Raw genomic sequence first — 25297 nt, forward strand, 5'->3', positions numbered from 1 at the left:
ACTATTGATTGTTTTTCCTCTGAATAAGAAGAAAGCTCAAGTTATTCAAACTTCCCCAAAGATTACATTATGTGATACTATCAGTCCCTGTAGAGAACTCTGTGTGTTTTGAACCATGATTAATAGTCTCTTACTTTTAATGTTGTACCTTTTCATTTTCTGCAAGATATTAAGCCTGACATATCCATAACTTGTGCATATTCAGTACAAATTAGTTTTAAATTGTGCACACGGCAGATTAAAATGCTCAAATGACAGTGTTATCTTTACTTTATGTCGTTCCGTCTGTCACCAGATGTTGTAATATATGTTGCAGTGAGAGCTGTAAAAACCCCTCCTCTCCCCAAACATAAATGATAAGGAAAAGGTGTCAAAATCAGCTGTCATTTAATGAAAATTAACAGCTGAAGACGGTTCATAATCTTTTCTCTTTGGTGGAATGATAATACTCAGTTTCACTATGAATCAGTATACTACTCTGCATAGTAAGATAATAACATGCTTTATCGTGTACAGTAATGCTCCAGATAGCTTCACACTGCAACATCTGATCATCTCTGGGGAGTGGATCTGTGTGGCTTGCTCCCCATCTTCAGCTTTAAAAAAACACACAGCTGCTACAATAGACTGCAGTGTGGAGGGGTGTCTCACTTTGATCTTTAAATACCCTCTAACGTTAAGGCACGCTCATTGGCTTTGATTTTTATTTTTTTTTCTACATCTGCTGAGCAAAATGCAGACGTTCCCTTGAATCCTCTCCTGTGTGGCTGTAGTACAGCAGAGAATGCGTGAACACCTATCCGCTCTTTTTTATTTCTTTCCCCCTCCCTCCTCCAACACCAACACCACCACCATCTGTCCCTTTCTTCCATTTCATGTGCTCAGGCAATATCCACACCCCTCTCATAGCAACAGCACGCCGCCTCCTCCGCCGCCCCCACCACCGCCGCCGCCGCCTTGCAGTGAATTTTTTTCTTGCCCTGGATCTTCGCCTCGCACAATGCAGACGGTCCCTTAGCCATGCCTGACGGTTCAGTGTTCCCCCCTCCCCCACCAGCCGAGCTCCTGTTTCACTCAAAGATGGCGTCGGCTCTAGAGCCCCTGGTCTCTGGCTGCATTTTTAGGCTTGTTGTTGTCTCCGTTTCGCACGGTTTTGGCACCTTCTCCTCGGCGGCTCGACACGAAATTCCGGTGAGTATCAGCCGGGAAGCGGAACAAACAGGGACAAGACATTTCTGTTTTTATACACGGTCAGCTTTACCCGAGCTTCGCTCGGAAACCAGAACCGGACCAGCTCGGGCTTTCTGGGTAAACGCGAGAGGTAGAGGGAGAGCGGGGTACGGAGGGGAGGATGGTCGTGGAGGTGGGTGGGGAGGGAGGGGGGGAGAGAGCCGAGGCCCAGCCACTCCGCTCCAGCGGCCTTGTCTTCACCGCACCGCAGGCTGTAGCGTTACGTGGGAGGGCGGTTGGTGGAAGGGAGGAAGTCAGCGAAGGTGGAGAGAGCGCTTGTAAGGACGCGTCTAAGCGGGCAGAGGACCCTCGCCCATACCGACGACTGTGAAGGAGGCCGCATAGCATGTAATACTGCAGAATCTACCGCTCGGATATCTTCATTTTTTACACTTGCCCGCTAGCCGAGATGGCCGTCTGCAAGTTGCATTGTGCTTTTTTTTTTTTTTTTTTTTTTTTTTACAAGGCCGCGATCTCACGTTAATATGTGAATGACATTCAAAATGAGATTATTGGCTGTGATTGCTGCGGTGTAATGGTTCGTATCGTGTGAAATATCCGCACGGAGAGTGAAATGTTGTCGTTTTCATGCTGGAGGGCCGGCTAACCGCCCGTTTCATGCTGTTTACGTTTCGGGTTAGCGAGTAACGTTAGTAACATCATCGTAAACGTTAGCTCGCTGGCTAGCTGTGAATGTTAGCTTGCTAAACAACAGCAGTAAGCGGGAAAGGCTTGTTGTCAGATACTTGGCTGCCTAATATCACATCCGTGAGAGTAAACAGAACAGCGGGAAACAGTTTGGCAATGCGGCAATTGTCTTAGGCTTTGATTTTTAGCTAGCCTCTCAGCTAATGTTTGCTAACAGTCTGTGTTTTGACTGCATCATGTTTACGTTAGCAACCCAACTAGCCCAGTAGTCCACTTGCTAGGGCAGTTTATAACAATATGTTGTTTACCCCTTTCATACCTCATAGTTTGTATCCTTATATGTCATATTATTGCAATTTATAGTGGATATTTGAGGTTAGGGCCACATTTGTTAGTTGACAGTACTTGTGTATTATTGGTTGTGGTTAGGTAGGGGTGTAAATATAGTCTGAAAACTGCATGTATGTTAACAACAAATGATAAGCAAGCTGTTTAGATGTAACATGCATCAGTTGGGAACGCTTCTCTTCCATGTGTCCATTGTTGTTAGTAGTGCAAGCATGGCTTTGTGTATATATCGTTGTGAGGGAACTGCTTGGTGTGCTAGCTGATCTAGAAATCTGCACCCTTTCTAAGGTTGTTTGTATTTCACTCAAACTAGTCCATCCACTTGATTGCTTTGTTTTTGTTACTAACCATTATATTGTGTTATTAATTTGTGGCAGGTTTCACTAACCTCTGGCTCTCTGTGATGTGTTCTTTTATTCTGCAGGGTGCATCTACCACAGTGCAATAGGCATGAAGGTGATCAGTCCTGGCTGCTCCCTGGGGTGAGATATCTGTTCCGTCCCAGAGCTGAGAAGCCCAGACTGCTGGAAGAGCAAAACACAGCGAGAGAGATCAAGTGAAGACGAGGGAACGTGGATGCAGAGAAAAAATCCTCATCTTGTGGAATGTTATAATCCTCAGAAAACATATTCACTGTGTTGCCCTTACCTTCATCATTGAAACACTAAATTCATATCTTGGAAACCATGGTCATCTTTCACAACTCAAATTGAGGACTGGCTAGTTTGCTAGTGACAGGAAACTAACTGAGACTGAGGAACAGATTTTATTGTCCACATACTGGTATTTTGTCACAGGCAAATTGGGAAAAACCTTATTTTTGTGAAAGCCCCTCTTATCTTGAAGATCTGCTCTGCCTTGTGTACGGTGGGAGTTTCAGTGTCTAATAGACCTGCTACTTCCTCCACCTCCCCTGCTTTCCACCAGGAACGTTCACCTGGCTGGGAGTGGGTGGTGGGTGGGCCATATTTTACCGGGTGGAGGGTTGGCTAGGGGGTTTGTGCTATGGTCAGCTGCTCCCTACCGTGCTGTTCATGCTCAGTTTCTGAGGCACTCTCCGTGCGGCCCCAGGACAAGGGATAGTAAGCAGAAAGAGGGTTAAGAGAAGGAGGAGGCGGCGGCGCTACGGCGCAGGCCAGGTGTTTTCCTTGGCCAAAAGTTCCTATTTTTTGTGCGGTCATTGCGGTAAGGCCCTAGGGCCATCGCACCCTGCCAGACCGCAGCCATGGTGAAACTGGCTAACCCAATGTACACCCAATGGATCCTAGAGGCCATCAAGAAAGTGAAGAAGCAGAAGCAGCGACCATCAGAGGAGCGTATTTGCAATGCAGTCTCTATGTCCCATGGTCTGGACCGCAAAACGGTTCTGGAGCAGTTAGAGCTCAGCGTCAAGGATGGTACTATCCTTAAGGTCACCAACAAAGGTCTCAACTCCTACAAGGACCCTGACAACCCTGGACGCTTGGCTCTGCCAAAGCCTAAAGGTGGCAGCAACTCTGGAGGAGGTGGTGGTGGTGGAGGAGGTGGAAGCAGCAGCGGTGGCGGTGGAAGCAGCTCTCACTCCCATTCAGGGAAGAAACCGGGACTTGACTGGAACAAGTTGATTAAGCGGGCACTGGAGGGGCTTCATGAGCCTGGCGGCTCCAGCTTAAAAAACATTGAGCGCTTTCTCAAGTGCCAAGCTGATGTGGCGGCCTACTTGTCGGGCAGTGGCTCCATGGGGCCGGGCATCTTCCACCAGCAGCTGAGGGTGGCCCTGAAGAGGGCTGTGGCCCATGGACGTGTGGTAAAGCAGGGTCCACTATTCCAGATTGTCAGCCGCAGCAGCTCCCAGGATGACGGGACCGGGACGGTGTCCTTGGAATCACTTCCGCCTGTCCGCCTGTTGCCCCACGAGAAAGACAAGGTAAGACCTAAACATGTATCGCACGTTACACACAGATAAGAAAGTGTGTGCGTACATATCAGGCTCACACACATTTACAAAATGCAGTGAATAATGAACACCTGATCACATTTCTGACGGGCATTGGTGTATGTTGGCGTGTATCATGGATGTAACATACAAGATACTTTTTAATAATCATAAAACACAACTGAGTCTGTTGCTGATCGCCGTCTGAGCTGTGATGGAGATAATCAAATTTTGTTGTTAAAAGTTTTAGACGTGCAGAATGTAAACAGATGAATGGGTGTGAAACATTTTTCTGCCTCAGATGAGGTCACTGCTGAAACAACTGTAAACAAACTTGTGACATAAGAAATCTGATGTGCTCCTTCCTCAGTGAAAACATGTGCAGCAACAGAAAGAGAGTGTGGTGTGTGTGAAAGTAACAGATTAGAAAACTTCCTGTCCACACTGCACACAGTCTACGTGCATACAAGCTGCTGCACATGCAGAATTGTCCCATCTATCTGCAGGCGGTACCTGAGACACTGGCACCGCAGCTTCTTGTTTAAAACGCCTGTGGCTGACAAAGTTCTAATTTACTATACAGTAGTTGACTATGTGAGTGTGAGTTTTCATACAGCATATGGTGTAGTGGTTTCAAGATAGTACAGTTATTTTAGAAGTGGCTGAGAGGAGCGGGGCAACAGTTGTGATATCCCAGCAGATGCGAGTGTGAGCATCTGTAGTGTGTATGTGTGTGTTTGAGTGTTTCGGGCAACCAGGGGTATCATTGTCAGTATTGCATAGCTCTAGTAGGTGCTCGTATCTCAGGTGTGCGTGCTGCGGTCCAGGCGAGGGGTACGAGGGTGATGCTGCTGGATGGGTGGCTTGTGGGCCAGTTTCCAGCACAGGAGGTCAGGGGGGGAGAGTCACATGGCTCCCAGCCTCCTGTAGGGAGTGTTGACCAGCTGCAAGGCTGCTCCCTGTCAGGAGCTGACAGGAGATGAGAGGAAGAAAGAAAGGAAGAAAGAGAGGGAAAGGGAAGAACACACACAAGAGTGCACGAGAGAGAGAGCAAGAAAGAGAGAGAGAGGTGGTCTGTAGTGTTGCCAGAGGAAGAGGCCTGGATGACGCAAGCCACAGGCCTCTGTAACCAGAAAGGAAGAGAGAGGCAGAGACACGGAGGGAGAAGAAAGTGAGAGAGAGACAGAATGAGTTAGAGAGAGGGAGAGGCAGACATGCCGGCGACAGAGGAGAGAGGGAACACACCCACTTTTGTAACCTGATCAGAGGGAGCAGCCGGGCGCTAACCTCTGCTTCTAAGGGCCAGGGACATGTACACACACACACACACACACACACACACAGATATGAAGCCACACTACTACACGCTAAGAAAGAAACACAAACAAGTTTATTCACAGGTCTGCAGATGTGCAACAGCCCAGCATGTAAATAAAAGTTAAGAGTCACACACTATCTGCCAAGCCAGCGGCCCGTGGTCATCTGTCGCTCAGGTCAGACAGTAGATCTGGAGAACAATAGATGGGTCCTAAATACTGTTTTGACTGGCGAATGGCTCCTGGCTTTATCTGGTCCCTGTGTGGGTGTGTACATGTCTGTGCAGGCACAGCTCCTGGTAAGGACGCGCGCACGCACACATACACACACATACACACACGAACACACACACACACACACACACACACACACAGAGTAGGATTAGCCTAGAGAGCAGGCTGGAGTCACATGGGGGTCTGCCTAACACAGTGACCTGCTTGGCTGCAGATGGTCCACCTCTTAAGACATCCAGCCATCAACCTCCTCCTCCTCCTCCTCTGACTCAGCTCACTGATCCGCCCGCTCTGTCACACTGCCCAGTACCACCAGATGAAAACACAAGTATTGCATACCTCGAAAAAAAGCAAAGAAAATGCTTTTTCACAGTTTAAACTTTGTATGTAATCTCACATTGGCTCCAGAGAGCAGGCAGAATGTGAATTTTTAGCAGCTGTAATTGTGCAGAAAAAGCCACCTGGTTACACAAGGGGGGATATTATTAATTAAAGGTGTGGGGATGAATGAGAAGTTGTGTTTTTGCTAATGTGTTACTGCAGCAATGAGGAAGTTGACATTTGTGTTGTGTTTACTCCTCTTTCCCTCTTCTTCTCCTGATATTGCTTTGATAAATCTCCACCCTGCCAACAGCTTCTTGTATGTTTTGCGTGCGATTGTCAGCGTGTTCTCGATCCATGTGTTTGCGTGTGTATGCGTCAAAACCATAGAAACCCCACACACACACACACACACACAGGAAAGACGTAGACGGGGTGTCACACAAATCCCTCTCCTCTCCTCTGCCGGTGCATCATCGCCATATCGCCCCGCATGATTGCTAACAGTTATGATTTCCCAAGGAGAGAGGTGCAGCGAGAGTGAGAGAGAGTGAGTGAAGGAGGGGAGGAGGAGGGGGAGGAAAATCAAAACAAATGGCTAAGCACCAGCTTTGACCCCATTTGTGGGGGAGATTTGTGTACTCAACGCCCTGATATTTGTGTCGGAGCGCTCCATTCAAACAGCATCCCAGACCCTATTTCTGTCTTTCTGTCTCCCCCCACCACCCTCCCCTCCTCTCCTCTCTCACCCTAATAGGGTGCCATTGCCAGGTCATGAAGGGGGAGGCGATGGGGGAGCGAAGTCAAGCAGGGGTCACGGATATATAGATGGCAAACCTCATTGCCTCCCCGAGCGCCCGTTAGCACTATAAGGCTACGGCCATTAGGTGGGATGGGCTTGATGCTGAGCCTTTGTGTGTGTGTGTGTGTGTGTGTGTGTATGTATGTGTATATATATATATATATGTGTGTGTGTGTGTGTGTGGGTTTGTAGTGTTTTGTGTGTGAGTGTGTGTGTGTTATGTTCATCCCATTATAATAGGCAAGAGCAATCTCCCTGCCCCGAGATTGCCCTCTCCTCAACAGCTGGATTGGAGTGAACTGGAGTTCTCGATGCCGGCGTGCAGTGTCACGGCGAGGGCGTTTGGAGAGAAAAAAGACACACACACACACACACACACACAAACTCTAATCGTGCACAGTGTTGTGTTTGTGGTGATTTCCCTCCAAAATGTCCCACTGACCCCTTACTGGCTCGACTAATACTAGCTAATGGTTCTTTTGCTGGTGGTGGTAGTTGAGCTGCTACATTAGGCGGTGCTTTATTATGAAGCCTAATGGAGATATTTATGCAGTGTTATTCATCCCACTCTGCCCGCTCCTCCTCCTCCCTCCCTCCACCTGTCTTTCTAACATCACACACACATTACCTCCGCTTGTGTTTGCTCAAGGTGAAGACATCATGTATCCTCACTCACACACACACATGCCTGCCTCTTCCTCTTCTCTACTCTCTCTTCTCCTCCCATCCCCCTCCGTCACCACTACATCACGTTATGTAGTCACAGGAGAAGATTGTGTATGTGTGCATGCTCACCGCATGGGTGGAAAGATTCTCCCCTCACCACAGGAATGCTGGGGAAAGTGACTTAATTGGGTGCCGTGAAATGGCCTCCTTCAAGCGTATTGTTTACTTTTTCTTGCATTTCACATTTCCGACTGATCCATGTTTTTTGTGTGTGTGTGTGTGTGGGGGGGGGGGGGGGGGGTTGTTTGGAGTAGGAAGGCGAAACCTGCCACCGTACACTCCAGACTGCAGTTCACATTTTGTCACAGTCCTCTCCTCGGCTGACCCCGACGACGTCAGCGCGTTTAAGTTGAAAGCTTCGCTCGGCTCTCTGACGGCATCGGCTTTAACCTCACGCTGTGGAGCTACTACAGGCCCTGTTGTTGTTTGACATTTCAGCACTACACACCAGCAGAGACTGAGCTGGCTGTTATTTTAAAGGGTCAGTTCACACAAGTCATAATAGACCCACAACAGTGAGATGATGGGAAATATTTTGTCAGAATTAGGGCTACAACTATCAGTTATTTCTATTATTCAATTAATTTGTCAATTGTTTTCTCAATTGACTGATTAGTTGTTTGGTCTATACAGTGTCCCAAAGCTCATGGTGACATCTTAAAATGTCTTTTTTGTCCTGACCAACAGTCCACAACCCAAATAGTCAGAATAATTTTCTCTGGTTGCTGCTTCTCTCTGTGTTTGGACTGCTTGTCAAACCAGACACTTAAGAACCAGACTCTGGGAAACTGATGAGCCTGATGAACTTTAAATACGTTTAGAAAATAGACTGCAGATAAATTGATAACAGAGCTGCAGTGCTTAGTCTATTAATTGATCAGTCAATCGACAGAAAATTTGCTATAACTAGTTTGATAATGAATAGTTTTGAATCATTTTTAGAAGAAAATAATCAAAATAGTTTCTTGTGTATTTAGCTGTCTGTGATAGTAAACAAAACATGTTTGAGATGTGGAGAGTTGGTCATGAGAGAAGACGACAATGATTTTTAACCATTTTCAGACAATTTATTGACCAAACAATTAGGGCCTAACCAATACTGGGTTTTTGGGGCTGATACCGATATTATGGAGCAAATAAATTTTAAAATCAGTATATCAGCTGATACAGAATATGCATATAAAACACACATTTTTGCAATGTGGTTATCAAACACTTGTGTTAAGGTATGTAATGGAGGCAGGACATTTTACAGTTACACAGTGCATACAACAACATAGAAATTATACATTAAACTTGAATTAAGAAAAATATGTAACTTAAAAAAAATATTGGTGCATATCAGACAACATATATGCCGATATATCTGTGATAAGTCAATATCAGCTAGCCGATAATATCAGTCTGGCTCTACAAACAATTAATCTACAGATGAATAAACAATGAAAATAATCCTTGCATTGCAGCTTTAAATGAAGATACTGTATCTGTTATATTCTAACCATGCAGATACTTTTTGTTTCATGTTGTAAAATTTGCTTTTAAGCTTGTGTTGCCAGCTCAGTAGATGTGATCAGAATGAAATATTGTTTGTAGTCCTCAAACTAGTGAAAGATGACAATTAAACACACAACAACACAAACAGTGTGTCGGTTACCGCAGGTGAGCCACACACCTCTCTGTCAGCAGATTTTAGTGGGACTGTTCCTTTTAGTAGAAAAAAACGCCAATAAAACTGTCCGTGGTGATGTCTGTGTCTTACCTTGTATCAGCACCTGCTAGCAATAAATGTCACATGCTAAGTAAGTGCGGTGCAACGTGTATGAAAACAGCGCCAATGTTTTTAGCATCGTGCAGCTCGAGTATCGGCCAGCATTCGTCTCCCAGGGAAAGGTGTGCCAGTCTGACCCCGCTGGCTGCAAGAGAACCACCAGGAAACAGAAACAGCTGGCCGACAGTCTATAGAAACAGCATTAGCAGCAGCGTCTACACCCACGGGGGAGCAGTTACCTCCAGCTCACCAGCGACTGTGACGCGAATGGCATTTGGCACGGCGGAGCGCGCGGGGGGGGAGCTGTGTGAGGCCCTCGCGTACAGCTAACCTCACCACCCCACAAATAGAGCCAATGTGCGGAGCAGCTGTGGAAGTGATGGCTGGAGCACGGCCAGGGCCCCCGCTCGCCTTGATGCAGTGATTTAGCTCCGTGCTCTCTGGCTAACCTCGATCTTTAATGGAGAATGATGCCGGGCTGGAAGGGAGGGGACGTTGGCACAATACCGGGTCTTCCTTGGGCTGTCTCACAAAATACACATCAGTTCATTTCAAGTGTTACTGGGGTTTCACATGTATTTACCTGTCGACTGATGTGACTACTCGGTCAGTGTATCGAGTGACTTCTAGAACAAGTTGCGTATGTGATAGGGTTGAGCGATAAATCAGAATTTCACTGTCACCGTGGTGTCAGATTTGGTTCAAGTTGTTTAATGATGCAGTGTGTGTTGGTCAGCCGCTCTCATTAGTTGCTGCTGGAGTTCACCGCTCTGTTAACATTGGTCTCTGGGTGATGGTGGAGAAAGTTCACAGTATACTCTCACAAAGGTAATTAATTAGTCATTTAATGGAGAATTACTTGTGACCGCTGCCTCTTTTTTTTTGAGGATGAAACTCTAGCGTGTACTTGCTGCAGACTGTCCAGGTGCTTCACTGCCTTCATGCTAGAGTTCTGCCTTTTTCATTCTATGAGTATTGTGTTATTAACCAACATTTAGACAGTTGGCTTTTTGACATTTGTGAAATAAAACCTGCCGTTTTTTCAAAGGTGTTTCTCCTGATTTAATGGCCTATTATATTTCAGTTTTCCTCCTCATACTTTGGATCTCTACACCTTATTGGGTAGAGTTGATGGCTGAGGTGATTTTAATGGGAGACGTTACAGTTATTATAAATTGTTTGATTTATATTCACTGAGTCATTAAGTTTTTTCAACACTGTATGGTCAACATATCAGTATCGTGATATGAGACTAAATATCATCTTATATATTGGATATGGTGATATGAGACTAGATATCGTCCTAGATATTGGATATAGTAATATTGTGATATTAGACTATATCTCGTTTTATGTGTTGCATACTGTGATATGACTGTATATCATCTACGATATTGGATATCATAATATCATATGTCATAAGTGTTCCTGGTTAGGCTATCATTTTCTGATCTTGTTACAGCAGACAAGCTGTACAGACTGTTACAGCTGTTCTAGTATTTGCCTTTAATCACTTAGTCATTATATTCACATAGCAACCATGGTAAGAGATGTTTTTGTTGGGTTTAGAATACATTTATTATTTTATTCTATTGAGTAGGGCTGAGCGATAAAACGATAACGATACATATCGTGAAATAACTTTTCCTCGATAGAAATATGAGACACAGGTGATACAATTTCGATAGAATTCATTTGTACATGTTTTGACAGACATAAGAATAGCCAATCATAATTAAGCAGCGCCGTACCGAACCAATCATGCTGGAATAGAGCCAGTCAAGTCAGGTTGAAGCACACAGCACACGTGCTATTGTTTGGGCTGCAGCAGTGAGGGGTCGTGAACGGAGATCATAAGCTAGAACTTGAGCGACCAGGTGACTGAAAATGACAACCCAACAACAGATGAAGGTTCAAATGCTGAAGACATGGTCGAAAGGAAGGGCCCGAGAAAAGACAGCACACACACACGCACAGTGGCTGTGCCCCCCCCCCCCGATTAACTGGGTTGAAAAAATTATCATATCGGGATTTTTTCCCATACCGCCCAGCCCTACTATTGAGTGTTTGAGGTCTATACTAGCAGTGTGCCTGTTTAACTGTAGAGCTAATACACACAGTCAGTATTAGTTTATTTCTTGTAGTCATATAACACATGGCAGACTTCCCCTCATATCATGCAGCTGCAGTACATGATCGCGTGTGTTCGTGTGTCGCCTCTGCTTGCCCGGCATTTCCTGTAACAGTGATCAATGAGTTTGAGTTTGGGGTAGGGGGTGGCCGGAAGGGAAGGGAAGTGTTAGTGGTGGTGGTTGGTTGGTTGCCGAGATCGGGCTCCCATGTTAATGAGATCCTTGACTTGAGACGAGACAAGGACAACAGCAACGCTTTTCCCTTCTTTCTCTCTGTTCTCTCGTTGCCTTACACCCCCTCTCCCCCCCCCTCCTTTTCCCTCCATCTCTCCTGCTCCTTTTCGTCCTTCCTCCATTGTTCTCTCCTTCCTGTCTCACTCTCCTGTCCTCTGTCTTTTTTGGAGAACAGCAGCCAGTTGCATAAAGGGTAAAAGCAGGCCACCTCTTTAATCTCATATCTCCCGTGCAGGCTCTCAGACAATACAACATGTTGCCTCAAGTGCTCATTTTGAACCGTTCGAAAACAAAGCAATAACAGCCGAGGCACAGCAGGAGCGCGTTTTGATAATGTTGTGCTGTTGTGAACCTTGAAGCCTGGGCGGGTGGGTGTGTCAGCTGGGTCAGAGCAAAGTATCTTTACGTGTGTGTGTGTGTGTGTGTGTGTGTGTGTGTGTGTGTGTGTGTGTGTGTGTGTGTGTGTGAAAACCAGTAACTCGTAAGACATGTTTACACGGACTTAAAGGTGGCATTTCAAGTCCACCCAGTCCAAGCAGCTCTCCACGAGGTGTGTTCTTTTGGCTCGGAACATTTTTTTTTTTTTTTTTTTTTTTTTGCTTCTCGCGTCAGTAAAAAAGAGAAGAACACATGCCAAAACGTGAACAGACGGGGCTTAAAATAGACAGAGCGGGCACACAGGCACACACACATCCCAAGTCAAATGTCGACCATGACACTTCACTCAAACAACCAGTCGATGTGAGAAATTTCTAGAGCGATGGCGCGCTGTAAGAGCAGTCCTGGCTCGGTCAGAAAAAATGGGCTGAAACAGGGAGGGGAAAAAACAGCTCTCAGGAGGAATTTGAGGGCTCGCCGTTCCAATATCCCCGTCGTAGAGGGAGGATTACCTTTTTTTTTTCTTCATTTTTTTTAGTATCTGTCAGGGATTCATTTACAGCGGCAGGCGGTAACTGAAGCCACACTGTAACGAGCAACTCTACATGAGGCGTCCAAATGTGTGTGTGTGTGTGTGTGTGTGTGTGTGTGTGTGTGTGTGTGTGTGTGTTTACTCGAGCGGGAACAGTTGACCTCCTCCAGCGGGGAAGGAGTTAAACGTCAGGAATGATTGAGGTGTCGGTCGCACGCAGGCTGCTCCAGAGGACCGCCGCTGCACATTTTCTCTCCCTCTCTTTCTTTTACACTTTCCATTTCCCTCGCTTTCCTCCTCTCCTCTCTTTTTCTTTATTTTTGTCCTTGTTCTGTCTTTTTTTTCCTTTCCCCTCCACAATCCTCTCCTTGTTTGCTGGTTACTAACTTAGAAGCCCGAGCATGTGCAGATTCTTAATGATTACTTCAAATAAGAGTTTATATATTTATCCACAAGTACGGCTCTCTTCCTCTCTGCTTCTCTCTCTCTCTCTCTCTCTCTCTCTCTCTCTCTCTCTCTCTCTCTCTCTCTCTCTCTCTCTCTCTCTCTCTCTCTCTCTCTCTCTCTCTCTCTCTCTCTCTCTCTCTCTCTCTCTCTCTCAGTCATTCTTTACAATCCTCCTCTCTCCTTATTCTCTTACTCTCTCACTCTGTACCTTTGTTTCTCTATCTCTCTCTCTGTCCCTGTGCTGTGTGGGTGGGGTGGTGGTGTTTAGTGGAGGGTGTTGGAAGCAGCCTGAGTCAGAAGGAAATGAACCCAATAAATCAAGCTCCTGTCTCTGTCTCCTCCCTGCCAAGACCTGCTGCCAGCCGGCTCTCTGCAAGCGACGCACATCTCCACCCGCCACCAAACAGAAAAAGCCCTCAATGAACACCACGTTATTATTTTACATTAATATAAATAATTAGAATATTTATAATGTCAGGATCAGATGCGTGAAAGCAACATACAAAGTTTTCCTTTGTAAGTCGTGATCGTCAAGGATGAGATTGAGAATAAAGTCTTGCCTTTTTTCACATTTTTCATGCACAGTTAAATCATATTCAGCTGTCTTGTAAATTCATAATAAGTGCTGATGGAACTTTTACACACACACACAACCACACACACACACACTCACATTTGTGTTGCTGACCAGTGGTAAGATAGTATTTAAAGCTCATCACCACCACTGACTAAAGCCTGGAAAAATGAGTCATGAGTAATTGAATCAACACCTGCCCGACAGTATCAACACAATGTAAGCACTTTATATGCTTTATAAACACAGTGTGTGGTGCAGGTTGTGTGTGTGTGTGTGTGTGTGTGTGTGTGTGTGTGTGTGTGTGTGTGAAAAACCACTCCTTTTCAACAGAATATTTGAACTTGTAATTAGTGGAGTTCCCTTTGTAAAAAAAAAAAAAGGAGCAACTTATACAAAAGGTGCTTTGCTATGAAATGAAAAGCTTTTCTACACTTCTCTTGAAAGGCACTCAGGATCCTTTTATGTGCTGTTGAATTACTGAGGATTCATCAGGCCCATTTTTTTTGTGTGTCACCGATCAACACAAAAAGACTCAAAGTCAAATGAAGGAATAAAAGGACGTGTGTGTGTGTGTGTGTGTGTGTGACTCCGCTCCAGCTCTGGAAAGTCACAGGAGGACGGTGAGCGAGCGAGCAAGCAGTCTCTCTCCCCACGGCGACTCCACCGCACGCCGCTCCGTCAATCGCACCAAACATAAAAGCAGCGCCACGGCCAAAAAAGCTCCGACATGTGAGCATTCCTCCGCTGCTGCTGTTTCCGAGTCGTCCCACACGCCCGCTGGCGAACAGCAGCCCAGATGTCATGTGAGTTGTTTTCAACAGCGGCTTTCTCTCTGCCGCTCTGCCATATAACACTGTGAACACACAGAGTTGAAGCACTCGGGCAGCAGATGTTGTTGTTCACAGCGTCTCCTGTAGCTGCTTCAGAGTCAGAGTCACCCCCTTCCTCACCGCCCCCCCCCCTCGCTTTCTGCAGGGTTGAAGCCAAGTGTACACTACAGGACTTTTAAAATCTTGTCCAAGGAGAGCAGCTCACATCTCACCACTGTTTCTCTCACTAATGACTGTCTTAAGGTGCACACAAGGTGATCTATGACAGACAGATAATTAAAATGAGGTCTCACATCACAGGATTTTTACAGGCCTTGTTTACATCCTTGAGCTGTAAGGCCACGTCGCCAAGGCAACGCAAAATGCCTCAGCCCAGAATCGCTTTAGCTATGAAGATTAGCGATGCGTAGCCGAGGAGATAAGGTAAAATAGTTAGATAGCAGCAAGCTCGAAAATGTTTTAAGTCATCGGGCAGTTGAAGGGCATTGACAGTCTCACCACACCTGCTTTTCTCTTCCTCCCTGTCATGATACACGTCTGAGGAGATGTTAAAAAGGCTCCACCAACTTTACCTCCTGCCGAGTGCTCCGCCAAACCATTAACCAGCCATTGATGTTCATCATTTTGAAGTCATTCAGTGGCTGTTGTGTCACTGCACGTCCCACAGGCTAAAACAATCACTGACGACTTCCAGACCAGACCAGGACAGCAAATGCACTCACTGAGCATCATTCAAGATTATAAAGAGACTGCAGGATTAGTCAGGTTTTTGTCTGGGGCTTAAAATCGGGGCTATATGTGTACACTTGGCATTGGGTTCTGTGGTTGCGGTGATAATGTGATAGTAACAAGACAGGTTGGTTTTCATGGTTGACTCAAACAAGCAAGAAGAAAAGTGAAACAAATACGTGACCATATGAAAACATCCTACATGTCTTGTCACTACCTCAACCACAGCACCCAATGCCAAGTCATCCATCACAGTATTATTATTAATGATTCTACCGTGCACCATTAAAAAAAGAATAGTCACTAAACAACATGGGTGAAATAAGGCTTATAGTGAACACAGTTGAACTGTGATTCACTCATCCTCCCAAAGTCAGAGTGCTACTACTTCCCAGCTGCAGGGATGAGTATGATGTTTTATCTCATCTCTACTCTTATCAGACCAGCTCGAACTCTCGACAGTTCTTTTTCTGTCACTAAAGATTTTTTTTTTAAATAATTATATATTTACAACAGCAAAATGATATATACTGTAACCTCAGTATCTCATCAGCTACAAATCTAACATGTCTAATCTAAAATAAATAGTATTTCACAGAGCTCCCTGCTGGCTCTGCATGCCATAAATGGCCATTTCAGCCAGTAGCTGAGTTTATAAGAATTTTGACTCATTTTCAGATACTTTACAAGCACAAGTTAAACGGTTGGGCTCCATACAGGCAGCTTAAGATGTACCTCGTTCATGACAATTCACAATGACCTTAATCAGCAAGCTGTGGTTGTGTAAAACATACTGGCAGTGGATTGAAGGCTGCGGGCAAAACAAATAAAAATATGGCTTTTCTACATATCTCAGCTTGTTCAACATGTGTTTTTGATCACTTAGTCTTATTGGTTTATTACAATATAACTAATTCATTCATTGAGGTTATTTGTACTTTGCATTCAAAATATATGATTACTTTCTTTTCACCTTTCTCCAGGCAGCTACAATTAGAATCTACTTGTATTTGAGACAGTGTATCAGTGTGGTAGTGCTCAGTTGTAAACAGCGTGTGTGTGTTTGCTTGGAAAAAACTGGTGGTGCTGCTCTGAGGCAGCCTCAGCTTCCCCTCAGGGGCATCCAGGCTCCAGAAACTTTCAAGGAGAATCAGCACGTCGCCCGCCCCCCCTTCCCTCCCCTTCTTGTGTTTGTGCCTGTGTGAGAAGAGAAGTGCACCTGCAGGGCTTCAGGGATGTGATCTTTCAGCTTTATCGGACACACGAGTCCTATTTGACTCCTAACAACATGTCAGTCGTTGTTTTCCTGGACACAAATCTGGTGTAGGCTCATGTGTTTGTTTTTTGTGTGCTTTTGAATACACACCGTCTGACACGTTTTCTGTGTTCGTGGAGAGGGGGGGGGACACAATAAAAGATTAATGCAGCCCCAGAACTGCATGTGGGATGGCATGTTTCAGAATAAGTGTCAGAAGGGACACATTGTAGCAGGATTCAGCTGGGAAGTCCTCTGTCAGTACAACCCCTCCAAAAAAAACCCCCAGTTACACCGTTTGATCAGACAACACAGGAGTCAGCAGAGACGTTGACACACGACGGCAGCTTCCAACATGACATGTCACATAAATTATACAAGCTCACTCATCATCACTGCAGCGGCTCTCATGCTCTTCATTATCCTAAACACTCGGCTCACAGATCTACTCGCTCTGTGCTGTCATTGTAGTTTGCATCGGGCTGTTAGCTTGTTAATACACACAGCAACAGTCATCCGCTGTGGCAGGACACACAAGGCCACTTTGTTGTTTTTTCATTTGTACAATGAAGCTGTTAAGTTGACTGACAGTCTCTACTTTCTCTTCCCCCGTGTCCCCTCTCTCCCCTCCTCCTCCTCCTCCTCCTCCTCTTCTTCCTCTGTCCCCCTGCCAGCCGGTGGCAGAGCCCATCCCCATCTGCAGCTTCTGTTTGGGGACCAAGGAGCAGAATCGCGATAAGAAGCCGGAGGAGCTCATCTCCTGCGCCGACTGTGGCAATAGCGGTAAGTGTCAGTGTGAGGAGAAGCAGAAAAGGCTACATTTACACACCATTTCAAACCATTTAAATACTGAAAGAAGTTTAAGTGGAGGTAGATTGCAGTTAAAGTTAAATTGTAAGCACTGATTGAAGTTGAGGTGATCTGAGCTGCTTTAAACAGTTTTCACAATAGTTTGGATGAACATTTGCACTTTTTGAGCAGAAGGAGCCACAGTAGAAGAGAAGCCAATCAGCTGCCTGTAAAACATTTAAATTGCTTTCAACCTTTACTCCTTAACTGCTTTTCAGCATTTACAAATCAACTGACAGTTCAGTTGCTTTCATCTTATTGTTTGAGTTCAACTGCTATCACTGATCAGAAGTGGGCATGAGCAAGTCTCAAGTCATTCCCTTTAAGACTAAAGAAAGTCCCAAGTTACTGTGGCGACAATCAAGCAAGTCAAGTTGAGTCTCTCCCACAAGTCAAGCATGTCACAGGTCAAGTCATATGAACCTAGTGCGTTGCCAGGTCTGCACGCTTTGCACTAAAATCACCCTTTCAACTGAGTTCAACTACATGTGTAAGTCTTCAAGTCTTAACCTTCAAGAATCAAGCAAGTCAGGTCAGGTTGGGCACTTTACACTAAAATTAGCCACCAGGTTTCAAAAATAAAACACAACTTCTCATTATCTATAAAAATGCAAATATTTACTAAAAAAAGTCCTTCTGAGTCATCTGTCTCAAGTTTAAGGCGTGAAAGGGAAACTCCTTTCAGCACTTCCACTTTAGCTACCATTTAATTTTCTTTCACTTATTACATTTCCACATTAACTTCTTTCAGTATTTAAACAATTTCATGTTTTGAAAGTAGTCAGAAAAAGTAGCCTTTCTAGTGATTATTCAAACTGTACTGTGTAGTAGGTTTATTGCATTGTTTTTGGTTAAGGATGCCATGTTTAAAGATATAGTGTGGAACTTGTATGCCCCTCTTCCAGCAGTGAGAGTAATTATACAAACACTGTCAGCACATGCTTATGACGTGTTCCTCACCCCCATCTCCCGTACCCAAAGGGGGTTCTCTACTGCTGTAGTGTACTCTGTTGCTACTGTTGCTCCCTTCAGCTCCTGGCTTTATTTACATCTATACATACATCTATTTATATGCCAAGCTTCTGCACCTGCGACTGGACAAACTGCGTCCACCAGACTCACTGACAGTAGAAATTTACAGAACCCAAATAGTTTTCATGTCAGCTCCACAGGAACAAATTGACATGGTTTTGTATTTATTGATCCGTTGATTTTTTTATTTAGCTGCTCACCGTAGCAAATGATGGGAATGTACCTGTAGTGAAACAGTCAAGCTCAAAGACAGATCAGAACTCTTCTTCTACAGTCAATGTAGAACTGATTCAAGTTCAACACATACACAACAAGATATTTGTGTGATTTAAACAGCTGTTTGTGCTCATTACGCATCACTAAACACAACAGAAATAGACTCGTGGTGTAAAAAAAAAAAGGAACGGTCCTGCATGTGTCACTCGTGCATATCTCAGAGTTAGTGTGGTTGGGTACGTTTAATAAAGTGGAAGCATATCTGCTCTCTGATTGATGGACATGAGAAACGCTGGCCCTTAAGACCAGACTCTGTTTAGTGAATGCAGAGGAGAGATTGTTTTCCTCTTCCTCTTTCTGTGAGGTTTCTGTCCCAGACACGTCCGTCTCACTCGCTGCTCTTCAAACAGAGCTGTAACACAACTCTGAGAGATTGTCATTTATGTTTGAACACTGTCTTTGCAGTCAGGTTTTTGATTCTAGCGAGGGCTTTCAATTCCTCCTGGAATTGAAAGCCCTTTTCTTTTCTTTTTCTTTTTTTTTATCCTTCTTTAATGATGCAAGTGGGTCACAGCTGTCACTCAGCAGCCACAGAACAAAACAAAAAAAAGTTTGACAATGACGCTCTTGTTTTGTGTATGCGTGTGTCTTTACCTACCTTGCAGGCCACCCGTCCTGTCTCAAGTTCTCCCCAGAGCTCACAGCGCGAGTCAAGGCGCTGTGGTGGCAGTGCATCGAATGCAAGACTTGCAGCAGCTGTCAGGATCAAGGAAAGAATGCGGTGAGTTGGATGAGAGCGAACATGGCCGACTGGCAGCTGAGCAGGACGCCTGCGAACGCTCTCTCTCTATTTTACTCTGCTTAAGTGCCAGATAGATATGCTGATAGACATATCTGCGGTTCCCCGGGATCGAGCTATTTTAGTCCGCCTCGGCATGTTTTCAACTGGTTTTTCTTTTACTTGACAAGTAGAGGAAGCATTGTTATTCAAATGTTTGTAGTTAAGATGATAGAAAAATGCACAAAACACTGCTGAGATGCATAATGATTAAAAAAAAAACATCTATGAGGATTGAGAGTAAAATGCGGAACAAATATGATGCTAAAACCAATTATAGTGGATATTTAGTATGCTTTTAGTGGCAAATTCATAGTGATTCAGTTGTAAGGGTCAAATATTTATATACACTTTTATTCATAAGTATGTGGAAATATCAGCGAAAAAAATAAGTTTTTATCAGTTCCTAACTTTATTTAATTCTGGTCTGAAACGCAACTAAAGCATTAAATAATCATCTTTACATGTGTGTGTCTGTGCCGTGCAGGACAACATGTTGTTCTGTGACTCCTGTGACCGAGGTTTCCACATGGAGTGCTGCGATCCTCCCCTCATGCGAATGCCAAAAGGTAAATAAACAGAACTGCTCCTTTAACTCCTCACCTGCCTCTTTTATGACCTATTTACAGCCCCGCTCATAAATCCAGGCCGTGTGAGAGTTCTCTAGTCTCACATTTCTGTTCTCTGCTCTTGTTTAACCATCAGAGCCACACACTCTGATATTTAAACAAATGATTAAACCATCTCTTTGAGTTGTTGCCTCTTACTCCCGACAAAGCACCTAATGCTTCACCGTTAAGTGTTAATGTGTTAGACTAAGCATCTGCACCGAAGCCTGTCTTGTCTACATTCAGCGTACGTTAACCTGTGTGTTTTCTCCTTTTCTCTCCCAGGCATGTGGATTTGTCAAATCTGCCAACCCAGGAAAAAGGGAAAGAAGCTTTTACACGAAAAGGCAGCACAAATCAAAAGGCGCTACAACGCACCGCTGGGACGGCCGAAGAATAGGTAAAGAAATGCTTTTATCTTAGGGAGCCGCCTTCACTGTCAGACCAGTAGAGTCACAGCAGGATATCATTTATCACAGTAGCTACATCTTAACTTCAGATTGAGCTTGCAGACTGTTTTTTTTACACTCCCTACCTATAAAACCATATTGTAGAGCTCACATTGCCCAGTAGTGACAGACTCTTAACCAGACCCCCCCCTCTTCCTCCACAGGCCCGGGCGGCCGTTCAAGAAGCTGGGCGGGCGCGGCCGGCGGAAGCGCTCGGCCTCCGCCAACTCCTCCTCCAGCTCCTCCTGTGAAGGTTACCCCGGCGACGACCGACTGCTCTTCTCCATGCGGGACGACGACGACATGTCGCAAGGCAGCCTGCGCTTCAACAACAAGACCAAGGGGCTGATCGACGCCCTCACAAAGTTCTTCACGCCGTCGCCAGAGGGCCGCAAGGCGCGGCAGGAAGTGGTGGATTACTCCCAGCAGTGCCGCATCAGGAAGAAAGCCAGTCGCAAGGGAGAGGGAGACGACAGGGGTGAGGAGGAGCAAGCTTTTTTTTGCTGCTCGTGCACAGAGCATCATGCAGATTGAATTTTATAGTCTGTACATAAACACCTCTGCTTCATACAGGAGTCAATGACAAAAGGGTTCAAGATTTGGATTATATAACATCGCCATTATTAATAACATACTTTACTGTATCATGCAACCAGACCTGATAATAGGTTGTAGATTAGACAGCCTATCCTTGTTCTTCGCCCAGTTTTTAAAATGATCCGGCCCCGATATTCCCTACTTAGCAAATTTGCTTACCCAGTGTAAAAAAAAAAAAAAACATGGCATGGAATTGATTTGTCATTTTCAGCCCCGCGGAAATAGTTGCTTATGCATCAAAAGAAATAGCTTTGTAATTTGAGGAGGCCACCCGCAGTTCTACTTCCACTGATCTGTCTGAGGCCAAAAAACACACACGCGCAGAGTGTGAAGTGCTGCACAGCAGAGGAGAAAACAGAGCAGACCAAGGCACTCCACTTCTAGTTTCAATTTGCACCAATGTCTGTGTTTTGACCTACTTTGAAAATGTAGTTCTACAGTGGATAAGTGATACTTCAGAATTAGGTTATCTTTCCTACTGTGTATAAATAAGCTACAGTAACTGTACTGGTAGGGTTATAAATGAGTAGAAATGTGCATATGTGGTGATATATTCACTCCAGATAGACTGTTTAAATTTGAGTAGAGAGATCCTTGCTTTGGACTCTGGGAATATATATCACAGAGAACATCCCCCAGCTTCACCACAGACAGTCTGTCACCACAGCATCAATCTGTGGCGCCCCGTCTAGCGAGCATCTCATTAGCTTTGCACTGATGTCTGTCTCTTCGTTTCAATCCTCAGACAATCAGGACGGCAGCGACTGGCGCGACGAAGACGAGAAACTGCCGGGACACGAAAACCTGACGGAAAAAGACATCGAGCTGTTCAGACACATCCAGGAGCTGGCACTACAGGTACACACAAAGAGAAGGAGTCAGTATAACTTTAGAGCACGCAGAGTGAGAGTTGATTTTTATTTTTCAATGGCAAAAGCGGCGAGTCATCAGCAGCGAGGCTGTAAAATACAAAGTTGTAGGATGTCGGCACGTTTGTGGAGCGGAGGAGTCAATGAGCTGTGAGAGACCGCTGTGTTTCAGCACGGAGAGAAATTAATTTTCTACGGAACAGCCGACAGATTCAGCATGAGTATTAAAATCATCCATTACTAGCTACACAGGGGAATGTGCAGGATTCAGGAGTGATCAAAGGTTTGGTTTTAAATGACCACTAGATGTAAATAACATGGGGTGACTGCACAATAGTGTTGAATTTGCTCCACACTCATATTGTACTTGTGATAGATTGCAAAGTGTACTCCAGTTGAGAAGGCTAGTGCTGTTCTATTTAACTATTATAAGCATAGTGTTCAGTCTCTCAGGTGTAACTTTAGCTCACTGACTCCATCAATCAGTTTTCTCGTACTACTGATACGTTTCTACACACGTGTGGGACACCATCTGTTTACCTGCCACGCTGGATTTTAACACTCTAGGCCAGTAATCCCCAGTGTGTGTGTGTGTGTGTGTGTGTGTGTGTGTGTGTGTGTGTGTGTGTGTGTGTGTGTAATCCGTCTGCCGCCCTCTGATCTACTAATCCCTCCTATAGTAAAAACCTGGACTTGACCCCTTCTCTGTTTTCTTCCTCTTCCTCCTCCTCTTCTTCTTCTTCCCCACCCCAAACAGAAAGTCGGGGTGACGGGACCGCCGGACCCTCAGATGCGCTGTCCGTCAGTCATCGAGTTCGGCAAGTTCGAAATCCAGACGTGGTACTCGTCTCCCTACCCGCAGGAGTACAGCCGGTAAAGCAAACGCACCATCACGGAGAAACACACGCAGCACAGTTTAAAGCACTTAGCTCACAGTCCTGCATGCAGCCTCTGTAATTACCCACCAACGTAATTGTGCTTAATTGTAATGTTGTTTACAGCTGCACCTACTTTGGCAAGTCAGCAGCCACAGTCAGATGAAGGTTTGCTGAAGGTGTCTGTTAGCTTCATCTATTATTTCAACCAAATCTGCTTTTCTTAGGTATTTTAAAACGGTAATAGATAATGAATATTAGAAAAGAGCATAAAAATGTTGACACCTTTTTACAAAAAATATCTATCAACCCTAAAAGTCAATGTTGCTCAGGGATAAACTACAGCATTATCTGCCTAAATTTGAATCCTTCTGAAAATCTACGCCCCAAACTGCTGATATACTAGTTGTAATTTGTTAGTAGTCGTTATTTTTCTTCCAGTCTCTGCTTTTTCCTCCTTTTTCTGTATGTTTATGAGATGGATTTAGAGGCAAGATCTTGAATCTATGCATCAGTTTCCATTTAATCATGCCGGTTTGCATCTGTCCACTGACTTTAGATGCAGCTGTACCATATCTAAAAATACACCTCGCATTCTGTTTGAGCACAACTTAATAATCCTCACTACAAGGTGTTACGCGTGTTTGCAAACTCTTCCCTCCTTTGATCCTACTCTCCCCCCCTTCTTATTTCCCTCCTCAGGCTACCCAAGCTCTACCTGTGCGAATTCTGCCTGCGCTACATGAAGAGCCGCAGCATCCTTTACCAGCACATGAAGAAGTGTAACTGGTTCCACCCGCCCGCCAACGAGATCTACAGGAAGGATGAGGTCTCTGTGTTTGAGGTAAGAAAGGAACCCAGGATTGATTGCCGGAATGATGATGACAATGATGGAGTTGAAAGAGGGATGATGGAATGATGTGTGAGTGATGAGAGCGAGAGAGGCTTATCCTTCAATTTACAGCACAATACATTACCAAAGGTTTTTTTCTTCTCTTCTTTTTTTCTAGTCTAGTGTTCCAATTCTTACTCTGCTAGCTTCCTGTATTGACACTCTACAAACCATTTAATACTTTACTGTCCTTAATCAATTCCCTAATGGTGATTAATTGTTCATTGATTAATTAATAACATCCCTATCTGCCATAGAGGAATCTCCTTTTTTTAAGTGTGTTCCAGCAGGGAATACTAACAGCGTTATTAGTTATTAGTAAATCACATAATTAGCAATCTACAATAGAGCAGCTCTTGTGGGTCTACTACTGCAGTGTTTAGTAGTAGGTTGTTGTCTGCAGGCCACGGCCACTGCAGCTCCTATTTGCCAGCTCCGCAGTCCATCCTCACTCAAGAGGAGAGCAGAGATAATGGCGAGCTGCCAATCCCCCCCCCCCCCCCCCCCCCCCCCCCCCCAAGAACCTCCCTCCCACCCTCTCTTTCTCTTTACAGCTCTTTGTTTCTCTTGCTCCTCCACCCCTCTTCATCCACCAGTGTCTCCGGAGACTCGTCCGAGATCATTGCCCGACACTAACTTCTACTCCGCTCACCTTTTACTCTGTTTCACTGCTCTCCTAACAGCAGCCGAAACACGCACTTGCACACAGTCGTCTTCGGGGAGTTGAACAGCGGTCATTTCGGGGAAACTCAGTCATTTTTTTTGTACTGATGTATGTGTGTGTGTGTTCCCTTTATGCTCCTTTCTAATAGGTTGATGGGAACGTGAGCACAATCTACTGTCAGAACCTGTGTCTGCTGGCCAAGCTGTTCCTGGACCACAAGACACTCTACTATGACGTGGAGCCCTTCCTTTTCTACGTCCTGACCCAGAATGACAACAAAGGTTGCCACCTCGTCGGCTACTTCTCCAAGGTACGGCCCTCCATCCCTTCAGTCTAAAGTTTGAAGAAGTCCACACCCCCACCATGACTGCTTTTTCCACTTTTGAAGGAATGCACACTAGAGATTGTTATAGTTTGATGAATTTTTAAACGTCCCTGCATTCGCTCAGTGTTTTATCAGATCTTACTGAACCAACCTGAATCAAAATGTAGATAAAAATGTATTCAAATCATTCAATTAAAATTCACTGGCAGTAGCCCACACTTGCGAATTCCTTCAAACATACAAATGCTTTATTTTGGCGTCCATGGATGAACACCGGGTGCTGTGAGAACCATTGCCCCTCCGTTGTTTTGTATTTTGCAGGTGCTCCCATTTACATGCCACCTCGCTGCCAAAACACAGCAGTTACTATCAACACCCGGCTGTACACCTACACAGGCCCGCCCCATTATTGCAGCTCCATTATGGGTTTTTTTTTTTTCCTAATGGTGGAATGTGTTTCTGTCTTTTTTCTTCAGGAGAAGCACTGTCAACAGAAATACAACGTATCATGCATCATGATTCTTCCACAGTATCAGCGCAAGGGCTACGGACGCTTTCTCATCGACTTCAGTAAGAACTTCAACCTTAAACCAACACATACACGCAATGACAAACAAAACTAAGAAACCGTAACTAAAAAAAGATATCCTCCCTTCCT

The 25297-nt window shown here is 45.0% G+C and overlaps 1 protein-coding gene across 3 annotated transcripts in view; it reads left to right on the top strand.

Moving 5' to 3' along the window:
• Window positions 1-811: 811 nt before the first annotated feature.
• The window catches only part of kat6a (K(lysine) acetyltransferase 6A), a 33035-nt gene continuing 8549 nt past the window's right edge, over window positions 812-25297 (top strand). For 2 of the 3 annotated variants that reach the window (XM_053326063.1, XM_053326066.1), the window contains exons 1-12: window positions 812-1191; window positions 2651-4132; window positions 17100-17208; window positions 19188-19303; window positions 19848-19929; window positions 20254-20368; window positions 20582-20895; window positions 21760-21872; window positions 22641-22756; window positions 23461-23602; window positions 24463-24624; window positions 25116-25209. In XM_053326063.1, coding sequence (XP_053182038.1) covers window positions 3452-4132; window positions 17100-17208; window positions 19188-19303; window positions 19848-19929; window positions 20254-20368; window positions 20582-20895; window positions 21760-21872; window positions 22641-22756; window positions 23461-23602; window positions 24463-24624; window positions 25116-25209 — 2044 coding nt within the window. In that variant the 5' untranslated portion in view covers window positions 812-1191; window positions 2651-3451. Of the gene's footprint in view, window positions 1192-1518; window positions 1579-2650; window positions 4133-17099; window positions 17209-19187; window positions 19304-19847; window positions 19930-20253; window positions 20369-20581; window positions 20896-21759; window positions 21873-22640; window positions 22757-23460; window positions 23603-24462; window positions 24625-25115; window positions 25210-25297 lie in introns of those variants that run through there. The other variant, XM_053326065.1, reaches the window with a different exon arrangement.

This window comes from Scomber japonicus, chromosome 9 (assembly GCF_027409825.1).
Source record: "Scomber japonicus isolate fScoJap1 chromosome 9, fScoJap1.pri, whole genome shotgun sequence".
NCBI lineage: Eukaryota > Metazoa > Chordata > Actinopteri > Scombriformes > Scombridae > Scomber > Scomber japonicus.